This window comes from Alexandromys fortis, unplaced genomic scaffold (assembly GCF_014885135.2).
Source record: "Alexandromys fortis isolate MF-2015 unplaced genomic scaffold, M_Fortis_MF-2015_v1.1 scaffold_5, whole genome shotgun sequence".
In the NCBI taxonomy this organism is placed as follows: domain Eukaryota; kingdom Metazoa; phylum Chordata; class Mammalia; order Rodentia; family Cricetidae; genus Alexandromys; species Alexandromys fortis.
Window position 1 is genome coordinate 23,229,343 of NW_026067924.1, and position 13,602 is coordinate 23,242,944.

Below are 13,602 nucleotides of genomic sequence, written 5' to 3' on the forward strand. Positions count from 1 at the left end.
CCAGTTCTGGGGACTCTGGCTCTTCTGCAGTGACTGCACACATGTGGTGCACATACATACTTGCAGGTAGCAAAATGCTCATATACATAAAAAAATAAAAATATTAGTTAAAAGTAGTAAATAGCTAAGTCTAGTGGCTCACTTCTGTAATCCCAGCACTTGAGAGGCCAAGTTTAGTGTTAGCGTGAGATACATAGTGAATTTCAGGCCAGCCTGAGTTACAGAGGGACACTGTCTCAAGAACATAGAAAACAAAATGTATTGTATTAACAGAGCAAATATGCGAATTAAATACAGTAACTGCTGGGCATAATGCCACGACATTATCTTAATCTGTTCTGGAGGCTAAAGCAGGAGTATAGAAAATTCCGAGTCTGGGCCCGTGAAATAACTCAGCTGGTAAAGGCACTTGCTGCTAAGCCAGATGACCTGAATTAGATCCCTTAGGACACACATATAGGAGATAACTATCTTCTGACCTTCATATATGTGCCATGGCACTCGTGCTCGCACTCATGTGCTCACATAGACATGCAGATGAGTAAGTGTTTTACTGAGACCCTGTAGATGTATGTCATAGGTAGAATGTTATGTGTAGGATCTTGAGTTCAATCCCCAGTAACATACATCTAATAAAAATAGTTTTAAAATACACATTACTTTTTGGTTTCTTTTTTTAAGTTTTATTTATTTATTGTATATGTAGTGTTCTGCCCACATGTATTCCTGCATGCCAGAAGAGGGCATAGATCTCATTATAGATGTTGTGAGCCACCATGTAGTTCCTGGGAATTGAACTCAGGACCTCTGGAAGAGCTTCCAGTGCTCTGAGCCATCTCTCCAGTCCACTCTCTCTCTCTTTTTTTTTTCCCCTTAAGACAGGGCTTCTCTGTGTAGTCTTGGCTGTCCTGGATCTTACTCTGTAGACAACATTGACCTTGAGCTCAATGTGCTCTGCCTCTCAAGTGCTAGAATTAAAGGCATGTCCATCACTGCCTGGCCGTATTAATATTTCTTGATTAAATAGCAAAGTGATATCCAACAATGTAAAGTATTTCCTTTTTTTTTTTTTTTTTTGGTTTTTCGAGACAGGGTTTCTCTGAAGCTTTTTGGAGCCTTTCCTGGAACTAGCTCTTGTAGACCAGGCTGGCCTAGTATTTCCTTTTTAAAAAAAAAAAAAAAGACAGGGTCTCACTATGTATTCTTGTCTGGTCTGGAATCTGCCTCAGCCTCCCAAATATCTGGGATTGACAAGCTTATGTCACTATGCTCATGGTATTTCATGGTATTTGTATAGTAATTTCTTTCCCTTCTCAGGCACCCAACAGGAGGCTCCTTTGTTCGTCCAAACAAAGTTAATTTTGGAGTAGACTTTCTTACTGCTCTTAAGAAGCGTTATGTGTTAGAAGATGGATCTGATGATGACGGAAAATCAAGTTCCTTAAAACTTGGAAGTAAACAAGTGCAAACTGTTGGTTTTGACAGTATCACAAAGAAGCAGAGGTAAGAGCTGACGTGGCAGCCTGACTTTCAGTCAACAGATTGGGATTAAAGTTCTTGATTGTGTGGTGATGCTTGGAACTTTGCTTCCACATTGGTTCATCTTTTCACAGTGTCTTGAGATGTGGAGAACACAAGCACTGATTATTCAGGGAAATTAAAACCCTCAGTTTAGCGGAGTGTGGTGGTTCATTCTTACTGGTAACCATAGCATTTGGAAAGTGGAGGTGGGAGGATGAAAAGTTCAGTGATCATCCTTGGGTAGACAGTCAGTTTAAAGCCAGCCTGGGCTACATGAAATCCTGTTACATTACAAGGGGAGGTGTGCAGTGTGCCCTGAAGTGAGGACTCAGTGGTTACGAACACCTGCTGCCTTTGCAGAGGACCCAGGTTCAGTTGCCAGCACTCACATAGCAAAGCAACTCACAACTATCTATATAGTTCCAGTTCCAGGGGATTTGATGCCCTCTTCTGACCCTCCACAGGTACCAGGCATGCAGGTGGTACATATACATACATGCAGATAAAACATTCATAGACAAAATCTTTAAAAAAAAATAGAGGAGCTGTCAAGATGACTCAGTGGATAAAGGTGTATGCCAAGTAAGCCTAGAGGGACCTGAGTTTGAGCTCCAGAACCCACAGAAGGGTGGAAGTAGAGAACTGACTTTACAAAGTTGTTCTGACCTCTGTTTGGGGGTGGTGGGTCGTCTCTGTGACCTCCACGGCCAGCAGAGTGATGATGGTCTTCAGGAGGCAGTTTGGTTCAGCACCACTAAGTAGCCTGTGTTGGTCCAAACTTCGGGAGTCTGATCCTGAGTGGTTTATTTTAGGTGTGGGAAAGCTGGCTCTGCCCCTCGCCTGAGGGGGGCAGTCCCAGTGACCCAGATGACCAGCTCAGCTACCTCTCAGACCCACATTCTGTGCCCTGGGTTGCCCCACCGTAATTTCTCCCCCATCTGTGGCCTGCTGGAGTGCACAAAGGACTGGTGCTCTGGAGCAATAACCACAGGCTCTCCATGACTCAGGGCAGCAGCAGGATATCTGAGGAGGGTCAGTGAGGGTGGTGTGGTGGTGAGGGTACATGATGTTGTACCGTGGGCCTTGAACCAGACCAATGACTCGTTGCAATGAACGCTTTTCAGGTGAGGCTGATTGGACAAAAGGGGATACTGTATGTATGACACATTACAGCTCCCCATGCCACTAGGATGAATGAAGAAGTTTTGGAAAGACAGGGGAGTGAGGTGGTTTTTTAAAATGAATCTGGTGGGGGTGTGTGCTCCTGGGAGGGATGTCCAGGGGTGAGGGGTAGATACGGAGGGACTGGGGGACTGGGAAATGAGTGGGACTGGAATGCATGATGTGAAATTTCCAAGGAATCAATAAGAGAAATGTTTTAAAAATAGGGCTCTGGGGGTGGGTGGAGAGACAGGAACAATAAAAATGACAAACAATTATGAGCCCATGTATCCTGGCTCTTCTGGAGATGGCTTTAGGTTGATGCTGCTATAGAGACCTTGTTCCTCAATATCCCAGCATGGCACACTTTGAACTGTAGAGGGAAATAGCATCTTGATTAATTTTTTAATTATTTTTATTATTGAGAAAAGGACCTCATGGCTAGCCTTGAAATCTTTTTTTGTTGTGGTTGGTTTGATTTGGTTTTTTTGAAACAGGGTTTCTCTGTATAGCATTTACTGTCCTGGAACCCACTCTGAGACCAGGCTGACCTTGAACTTAGAGATCCACCTGCTCAGCCTTCAAAGTGCTGGGATTAAAGTTGTGAGTCACCACCTCCCAGCTTTTTTAAATTTCAAGTTTTTATCTGTATGTGTGTATGATATATGTATGAGAGTAGGCATGCACTTGTCACAGTATGAGAGTATGGCCAGGACAACTTTTTGAAGATTGGTGATTCTCTTTTTCTAACTCATTGTAGGAAGGCTAGGGTTACAGATGTGAGCCATCACCTATTGCTTTTTGTAGGCATTGGTATCAGGGATTGAATTCAGGTCCAAGTACTTTTATCCACTGAGTCATCTTATCTAGATGGTCTGACTTTGAGCTCTTGACCTTCCTGCCTCCTTGTACCAAGTACTGGGATTAAAGTACCACCACACACTGGCCCAGAGACAGCGACTTCTTTCAGTGTACAAACTACTGGTCTGCAGTTATTGACAGCTGTGTGAATAACATTAACAGTTCCTTTCAGTGAGTTCATGTTTCTGAGAAACTGAAATGAACAGTTGCTGTGTTAAAAGACCAAGGAATTTCTAGGCATGGTGGCACATGTTTATAATCCCAGCACTTGGAAGGTAGAGACAGAGGATCAGGCATTCAAGGCCAATTTAGGCCACACGAAACCCTATCTAGAATAAATACAAAGCAAGTACTTCCTGAAGATTATGGCGAGCAGAATATGGGCATAATGGTGTTCAGAAGGAGTGATTTCAGAGTCTGGGAAGTCATGCACTCAGGGGTTCTAGATTGGTAGCACCTAAGTCATCATGAAGTTGTTTGGTCCTAACCACACACAAAATTGGAACTGGGAAATACTTGTTTTGATGTAGGCACCATGAAACATTACTGAAACTCTCAGGGCCTGCTGAACAAATGGGAGAGCCTTCTGCCCTAGAACCTATTTCTGATGATTATAATCACCTTTGCCATGCATTTAGCTCTTGTGTTTACCCCTCAACATTGTCAGTTTTTGGTTAATTTTTACAAACATTAATGAAAATGAACCATTTGGTGCTAAGAAGTATTTTGAGATCTTCAGAAATACTAACTCACTAAGTCATTTGTTATGTTTTAAAAATTCTAGTAAACTGGCTTAGCCGTGTGAACTCTAAACATCATGTAAACCAGTCCCTAGAGCATTCCCATCATTCCAAACTAAAATCCATCCCCTATAAACACTAATTCCCTATCTCCTCCTCCTCCCAGCCATTGTTCTTTCTACCTGTCGCTTTGTCTGTTCAGGGATCACCAGGTGGGATCCTTGTGCAGTATTTGTCCAACTGTCTGATCTTTTTGATTAGAGTAATCTTTTCAAGGTCTCTCCATTTATGGATGTCATAATTTCTTCCCTCTTAAGGCCAAACACTGCTTCTCAAATGTGACGTCACATTTGGTTCTTCTGTTCTGGACACGTGGGCTGTTTCTGCCTTTTGGGTAATGTGTGAATAAAGCTGCTACAATTAAAGTACACGCAACAGCATTTTACCAGTGTGACGTCTGAGGCACCTGCCTAGTGCCAAGGAAGGTGGTGGGGCTGGGCCTTGAAGCTTGGTAGTCCAGTTCTGGATTCTGAGTTCCAGGACGTTGGCTTTTCTGATAGACACAAGTCCTGCATATGTAGAATCACAGTGAGAGCTCTCAGGCACAATGCCTCAGACACGTTCCTGGAGAGGCTCTGTCTCACTGGGCAGGAGGCTCTCAGTAGTGTCACTTCAGCATTTTGGGGAACTGCCAACTGTCAGCAGAATTAGTAACTTCATTTGGGTCTAGTAAAACACTAACAAGTGTTCCAGACCAGTGGAGCTGAATCCCACTGCTTCACAGTTTCCTTCAGAGGGAAGAAGTCACAGGAGAATCTGTATACAATAAAACAGTAATTGGAGACACGGAGTTTTACAGTCAAGAGTAAGTCCATAGCAACTGTGGCTGGAGAGGTTGCTGAGGAATCGGGGAGAGCAGGATGTTTTGGAGAGGAGCAATGACTACAGCTGCCTCTGATGGCTATGATGCTTCATTTCATTCTCCTTTTTTGTAACACTCTGCTTCTTAATTTATGTGATGGGTACTAGCACTTGTGTAAGATTCTAAAGGGCCAGTGGACATGATAGTATATGACTTACATATACATATGAACTGTTTTTCCTGCAGTCAGCTGAGAGCACTGAAAGACATTTCCCTGTGGAAGTGTGCTGTGAGTTGTGCTGGTGAACAAGGAAGAATTGCTGAAGCCTGTCCCAGTATCCTTTTCATTCCTGAAACCTGATTTTGGATCTGGTTGGTGCCTGTGCCCGACACCATTGGTTGCATGCCCTTGTTGGGACATGCACATCAGTTAAGGACATTTCCCAGACCGTTTTGCCTGCAAGTACAGCCAATGAATGTGAAAATTTTTATTATACTTTAATATAGTTTTCTGGTGCTGGGGAGGAGAATTTTTTTTTTTTGAGATAGGGTCTAACTCTGTATCTGTAGTTCATGCTGGCCTTGAACTCACCATGTATCTGAGAGTAGCTTTGAACTCAAAAGTTCTCCTACCTCAGCTTCCCCCAAGTGCTGGTATTACAGTATGAGTTACCATGCTTAGCTCTGAGAGTTGAAATTCATAGGTGGCCCCTAGCACGGGGACAGACTTGGTTAGCATTTCCTCTGCTGTGTTGGTCTCTGGTCATTTCTCTGTGTATGTGGGATGCCCAGGGTCTCATCAGTTGTCTTTCAGTTGTGAAGAAAGCCGTCCAGTAAGGCTGAGAGAGCTGACACATCTGGGCACAGGTGGCAAGTTGGCAGGTTTGGGTTTACTGCCTCCTCCTGCCTTTCTTCCCTACCCTGTGCTCCTGTGGAGTCCCTCACCTGCTTCCTCCTAAGATTGATTTATTTTCAGCCAGAGCCCTGGAGTGATAAAACAGGCTCTCCATGTCTGTGGGGTTTTTTGGTGTTTTTTAGACAGTGTCGTATAGTGTAGCTCAGGCGGGCCTTGAAATTGCTTCAGCCCCTCTGCCTCAGCCTTCCTTCCTAGTACTGAGATTACTCACCTGTCTTGTCTCTATGCTTGGCTTATGTTTAATGTTCCTGCTTGTATTGTGGGATATATCAAATGGGACTTTGGGTGGAGGCTGACAGGTTGATTGTCTCGTGCTGCTTTGTACAGGTGACAGTTGCCTTGGATTTTCTTCTGTGGAAAAGGTGATTCCGCAGCTGGGTGTGGCAGTGCATGCCTGTTATCCTAGTACTAAACACAGGCAGGAGATCTTGAATTTAAGGTAATTCTCTGCTTCATAGTGAGTTATGGCCAACCTGAGCTACATGAGAGCCTGTCTCAAAAAAAAAAAAAAAATCAGCTGCAGCTGTTATTCTTAATGGGTTTCTTCTTCCCTGGGTGAATGCTTTCTGTGTCTTATGGAAGGTTCCTTCTTTCGGCAAAGAGTGTGTCTTCTCGGAGACTGTATTGGGGCATAGTTAGAACTTAACATTCTTCCTTCCCGCACTACTCTTGTCTCTCCCTGCGGCTCTCCCAGTGGCTCATTTAGCACTGCTCCTGTCTAATTTCTGTCTCTAACAGTATGTCCCACAGCGAGACCTCTCCAGCCTACTTGTACCATAATTTCTGCACCCAATAAACAGCAGTCCCATGTGCCCGGACAGCTCTGCCTCTGTTTTCCTCACTTCCTTCTGTCTGGCTCTCCTTTCAGCTTGGGGTACTCAGCCTGATATTTCCTCCTGCTCTCATGCTGAGATGGGATCCAAGCCTGCTGTGGGGCTGTGCTGACCAATTTTATGTCAACTTGATGCAAGCTAGAGTAATCTGAGAGGATGGAGCCTCAGCTGGGAAAATGCCTCCATAAGATTGATCTGTAGGAAGGCCTATAGGGTATTTTCTTAGTGATTGATGGCCAAGGACCCAGCCCGTTGTGGGTGGTGTCCACCCCTGGGCTGGTAGTCCTGGGTTCTGTAAGAAAGCAGGCTAAGCAAGTCATGAGCAAGCCAGTAAGCAGCATCCCTCCATGGCCTCTGCATCAGCTCCTGCTTTGACATCCCTCAGTAGTCTGTGGTTCAGGATATGTAAAACATAAACCCTTTCCTCCCCAAGTTGCTTTTGGTCATGGCTTTTTATCGCAGCAGTAGTGACCCTGACTAAGGACTGCTTGTCTCTTTTGTCTCCCTACAGTCCTCGGCTCAACCTTACAGCAGAGCGACTTTCCAGGGGCCTAGGTCAGACCCTGGTACTCTGCTCCAGCCTCTCCAGGAGTGCCCATTTCTGGCAGACTAGCAGGCTTTGAAGCAACCCTGGAGGTGCTTTATGATGTGGCCTGGGTCTCTAAGGCCTAGTGGTTCTCAACTTAGGGGTTGTGGCAAACCTGTCTTCAAAAATATTTACATTATGATTTATAACAGTAGCAAAAATTATAGTTATGAAGTAGCAACGAAAATAATTTTATGGTTGGGGGTCACTACAACATGAGGAACTGTGTTGAAGTCACAGTGTTAGGATAGTTGAGAACCACTGACCTAGATGCCTCATTTTGAGAATACCTGTCCATCTTTCCAGGTGGCTGGAGGAGGCTGATTCCACTCTGACCTCAGCACCTCGCTGTAATCACAGCTGTGTCCAGGATGCCACAGGATTCTTCCAGGTTCTATTTCCCGGATTCCCTCAGTTTTCTGCTCAGTGTGCTCATTGACTTTGTTTTCAGTTCTGTCTGGATGGCCATGCACCTTCCTACCTGTCCCACCTGCCACTCTGACACGAGCAGTCTCAGACTTGCAGGAGGTGTTAGCTTAAGGACTGTCTCCCTGCTAAACTTGTCTTCTTGGCCCTTGATAACTGTTTGTAGGGTAACCATAGCAACACATAGACATATCTTCTATTAGCTGGTCTGTGACTATGTTACACTTGAGAGCATGGCTGTTGATCCTTAAGCCATCATGCATGTGATGGTCCCAGAACCTTGTTCTAAGTTTGTGGTCATGAATCACAGGTAAGAAGCCACATTGCCGACTGAGTTCTCAGCCTCTTTCTTGCTTGTGTTGCTGCTACCCTTGTATTCTCCGCTAGGATGGTGCTCTGGAGAGAAGGGTGGGTGTGTGCACAGGCATACATGCTTGTGGCTTTAAGGCAGCGCTGAAGGCAGGGCCTGATGGTGGTGCTCAGTATTTCAGTTGTTATCTGTTACTAGGTTTTTTGTTTGTTTTTTGGTCCTGCAGAAGTTTGATTATGACACTTGGTTCTGCTTTGGTTATAGTTGCTTGTCTCACGTTTTGACACATGAAAATGAGTTATTTTAGGTTTTGGATAAACCAGGGTAATAATATTTCTTTGTTTTAGTTTGCAGTGCTAGGAATGGTACTTAGGGCTTTTGGCATATAGAGAAGCACTCTACCACTGAGCTATATCCAGGCTAACATAATTTAAAACATAAAAACATTTGCATTCATGAAAAAAGTTTCCGACTAGACAGTGAGAAGTTTAAAATCCCCACTTCAGGCAGGCAGTGGTGGCAAGAGAGGCAGGGGTCTCTGAGTTCTAGGCCAGCCTGTTCTACAGAGTGAGTTCCAGGACTGCCAAGGCTGCACAGAGAAACTGTGTCTCAAAAACAAAACAAAATCCACATTTCAGAATTAGAATGCTACTAATTCTATGTCTTTGAGGAGTCTTTTGAAATTACTTTTTCTTAAAATGTGTCTTAGATATTCGAGTTGTTAATTTGTCCAAAAACCTGTTGTCATCTTGGGATGAAGTGGTTCTTATTGCAGAGCAGCTCACCAACCTGGAGGATCTCGATCTCAGGTATGGACTCTACACTGCCTTCTCTGACAGCTGGCAGATACTTTACGGGAAGCTTTGCCTAAATTATGGACTTTGCTAAAGGTTCACTTCAGGGCACAGTCTTCAGATGGTCCCTTGAGGTGCATGAATAAGGAGTATATCTGTGTCCTTATCAGGTGGGAGGGAGTAGATCTTCATAACTTAAAAGTCTGACTGTGAAAGAGGGACTATGGTATATGTGATCCCAGCAGAGGAGGAGAGGGGTTAGTGCTCAACACGGTTTTTTTTTTTAAATTTAGAATCAGTGTTTAATGAAACATTGTTTAATATAGTTTTAATAAAGTTTTTTTTGTTTACTAATGTTACATTTCTGATATCTTCCCAAATAGTTGATTAGTTTAATCTCACTTTCCAAGGGCTCAACTAGGCTGGTCCATTCCTCCTTCCTTCCCTTCCTTCTGATGGTGCTGGGAACCAAGCCTAGGTTTTTGTGTTTCTCAAGCCCTCTACCACTGAACACACCCCCAACCCTTCTTCTCTTGCATTCCTAAGTGCTTTTTATATGCAGGTTAAGCTTTACTAGGCTAAAGCAGGTGCAAATGGAACAGATAGTCAAGCTTGAAGGCACCTCAAATAGAGCAAATGGGTTTAACACTTATGTCTCCTCTTCTGAAGCATGGGAGCCCAAGCCAACCTCAAATGTATGGGGGAAACCTGAAGCTTCTTTGCCTACCTTGAAGAGAGCTCCTTTCAAATCTTCAAGTTAAACCCCAGACTGTTGATATCAGAGTATTGGGTCTGCCGTGTAGGAATAAGTACTTCATGTCTTCTTTTTTCTTCTCAGTGAAAATAAACTACAGTTTCCCTCTGACTCACCAACTTCAGCTGGAGCGTTTTCTAATCTGAAGATTTTAGTCCTAAATAAAATGGGAGTAACGTGGGCTGAGGTAATCATATTTGCTTTATTACACATTAATAAGTGAATATAATGTTTTGCTTTAAAAGGGAATTGAAGACTAACTGGTTTCATTTAAGTTACCCTATTACCCAAACAGTAGAATGTTCTACACTTCATCACAGAGAAAAGTAATCCTTTGGTGAAATAGGATTTTTGATCTGGTAATCTATGTTTCTTTCTCAGCCTGTCCCTGGCTCTTAGCTCATTTGTTTGCTCTGGAGTCTTGAACATGGATGCTCACAGTGGCATGCACCAAATATGTGGAGTTTTAAAAGCTATAATGCTGGCTCCCCTAGGTTCCCTACAGATATTCTTAGGACAGATCATGAAGTGGAGTCTCACCTCCCTGTATGCAGGCTTGTCACCCACTGTTCTAGTATGGTTGGTTCAGGAGTAGCCACAGGTGTCCTTGGCATATTGCATTTGGTATGTCTGTTTCTGTCTTTTTCTCGGCCTCAGATTTTGGACAATCTACCTTTTCTGTTGCATACCAAGCCTGGGGCAGAAAAACACTTAGCAGTTGTATGGGGGTGGCAGTGAGGCTTACTGGGAAAGACCTAAGAACTGATAGGGAGAGTTTTATGTGCTCAGCATAGCCTTCACATGCCCAAGTGGTATCAGAACCAAGAAGGTGAGTACCACATCCTGTCCTATGCTTAGGCCACTAGACGGGTGGGTGTCCATCAGCATTCCCAGCTCCTTTGAACACTTCCTGAGCTGGGTGCTGACTCAGCTGCCAGGTTAATAGTAGCAGAAGTGTCTACCAGTAGTCTTTCAACATGGCCCTTCATCCTCCCGCACCACTACTTGGTGCCTGAGTACAGCTTGCATGACCTGTCCATAAGGCAGGAGTTCCCGTGGTGATGTGACTGAGCATGGCCAGAAGAGGCTGCCAGACACTGAGTTCAGTTTCCTTTCTAGGTGCTACGCTGTGCCCCTTCATGGCCAGTTCTCGAGGAACTCTACCTCAAGTCTAACAGTATTTCTATTTCAGAAAGGTAATGGGCTTTGCTTCAGTGATTCTATTGCTATTCGGTTATTCTGAATAAAGTCTCAGATTGAGAATTAACTTTTATGAAGGTTTGCAAGCATGAATTATAGTAGTACTTACTCCTTACTCATTTATTGTATTACAGATTAGATTGTCAACTGAAATGTTACTCAAACCAAAGGAAACTCAAAGACATCTGAATTTAATATTTGATTAAATATTTGATTTTTATTAGCTTTGTATAAATAGTTTGGATTCTCATAGACAATCAAACTTAAGTATTAGAATTTCCTAGTTTTCCTTACATGTATTGGATTCTCTGATTCTCGTTGGAGTACTGGTGCTTTTTTTTTCCTTTTTTGGGGGGGTGGGGGTGGGGACAGGGCCATCCTATACAACTTAGCAGGACCCTATCTCATAAAAACCAAGGGCTGAGGGATGTAGCTTAGCTTAATGGTAGAGCATTCGCCTACTATGTGCAAAGCCTTAGGTTAATTTTTATTTAAAAATTTAAGATACACACTGTTTATGTGTTGTATGAGTGTTTGCCTGAATGTATATCTATGTACTACATATACACAGTGCACAAGGAGGCCAGAAGAGGATAGCTGGTCCTCTAGGACTCTGAAGTAAAAGGGTGTAAGTTGCCATGTGGGTGCTGGGGATTAAATCTCAATTTTCTGGAAGAGCAGCCAATGCTTTGAACCACTGAACCATCCCTTTAGCTGCTGAGTTCATTTTTTAGTATTGCAAGAATTTTAAAGTAAATGATAATTTTTTTCTTAATTTATAATTGTGTGTGTATACATGTATATGTATGTGATGTTTTATGTGTGAATTCAAGGGTATGTGGGTGAAGGACAACCTTTGGGGTTCTGTCTTTCCACTGTGGGCTCAAAGGATTGAATTCAAGTTGCCAGACTTGTGAAGCAAGCACTGTTATTCCCTGAGCCATCTTGTTAGTCCTGTTTGTTTTGAGGCAAGGTCTCATATAGCCCAAGTTGGCCTCAAACTAGTTATGTGCCAAGTATGACCTTCAGCCTTGCCTTCACCACCTGAGTGATGGGAAATCAGGTGTGGACAGCTGTGTCTAGCAAATGAAGGATCTTTAATTGATAATATCTGCTATTGTACTAGAGTGTGGCAATGCCTTTACCAACTGAGCCATCTGTCTGGCCTATCATCTCCCTTTTTAGATAATCATTAAATACCTATGGGAAAGAAAGTTAAGGATGGAAATTTTTGAGTTGGTTCAGACTGTAAAGACTGTTGTATAGAATGGTTTCATTTATGGAGGCAAGTGGATGCATCTTTCTTTATCAAAGGCAGGATAAGGACCCAGATTTTGCCAACATTTCAACACAGCATCCTGTTTTTTTTGGGGGGAGGGGCAAATCCATCTGCCTTCCTCCCTAACTCTTGGTACATTTATTTTAAGCCTCTAACTTTGAAAACAAAAGAGATTAGTCCATATTGAGAAAATTGTACTTTCCATACAGGCCAGTGAACATCCTGCAGAAGATGAGGTTACTAGACCTTTCCTCTAACCCAGCCATTGATGAAAGTCAGCTGTGCCTCATAGCATATCTTCCCAGGTAATCCCTTAAAATCTGTCTATGTGTTGCTTTTATTGGTTAATGAATAAAGCTGTTTTGGCCAGTGGCTAAGCACAATAGGGCAAGGCAGGAATTCCAAGCAGACAGAGGAGGAGAGGTAGGAGGAGTCAGGGAGAAGCCATGTAGCCACCGCAGGAGACGGACGCCAGATAGAACCTTACTGGTAGGCTACAACCACATGGTGATACACAGACTAATAGAAATGGGTTAATTTAAGATATAAGAGCTAGCCAGCAATATGTTTAAGTTATTGGCCAAATAGTATTGCAAATAATATAGTTTCTGTGTGATTATTTCTGGTCTGGGCATCTGGGAATGAATGAGCAGCCTCCACCTACATTTGCCTGTTAAAGTTCATATCATTTTCTTTTTTGTTGTTTAGTTTTTCAAGGGCTTCTCTGTGTAACAGCTCTGGTTGTCCTGAAATTCACTTTGTAGCCCAAGCTGGCCTTGAACTCACAGAGGTCCACCTGTCTCTGCCTCCTGAGTGCTGGAATTAAAGGAGTGTGCCGCACCACCAGTCAATCCATATCATTTTAGTGAATGAACTGTCATATGTTAAATGCACCTTTTGAATAGATAGAAATTATAGTTTCTAAACTGGGCAAGTCCCTTGGAAAATTTCAACTTGAACTCATCTGGAGAATGTATTTGTCCCTCACATACTATGTGGACCTAGGTACTAGATCATTTGTAGCTGCAGACTTGGTCCTGGTGGTGACACCTACATCTCCATTTGTTAATCTTGGGGAAGTGAGACCCCCATCTACCTCTTTTGAGACCCACTTAGCCCCTGACAGAACAGGACGCACTCCATAATCTTAGAGGGGCATGCATAATCTTAGAGGGGCATGCATGTGGAAGAACAAATCATAGTGTCAGCCTTCCTTCTGGACCTTGTGTTTCATAATAGGATGGAAATCTAAGATGGAGGAAAAGTGTAATCAAATGTAACATTTTAATTTCAGATTAGAACACCTACTCATTTCTGACACTGGGCTTTCTTCTATACATTTTCCGGATGCTGGAATTG

General features: G+C 43.3%; 1 protein-coding gene across 7 annotated transcripts in view; it reads left to right on the forward strand.

The window, feature by feature from the left end:
• Tbce (tubulin folding cofactor E) overlaps positions 1 to 13,602 on the forward strand; it is a 39,504-nt gene that overhangs the window by 18,308 nt on the left and 7,594 nt on the right. For all 7 annotated transcript variants that reach the window (XR_007591767.1, XR_007591768.1, XM_050142451.1 and 4 more), the window contains 7 exons: positions 1,318 to 1,503; positions 5,392 to 5,480; positions 8,926 to 9,025; positions 9,849 to 9,951; positions 10,884 to 10,960; positions 12,453 to 12,548; positions 13,538 to 13,602. Coding sequence is in view for 5 of the 7 variants with exons in the window: in XM_050142451.1 (XP_049998408.1) it covers positions 1,318 to 1,503; positions 5,392 to 5,480; positions 8,926 to 9,025; positions 9,849 to 9,951; positions 10,884 to 10,960; positions 12,453 to 12,548; positions 13,538 to 13,602 (716 nt within the window). In the remaining 2 variants the exon portion in view is untranslated. The remainder of the gene's footprint in view (positions 1 to 1,317; positions 1,504 to 5,391; positions 5,481 to 8,925; positions 9,026 to 9,848; positions 9,952 to 10,883; positions 10,961 to 12,452; positions 12,549 to 13,537) is intronic.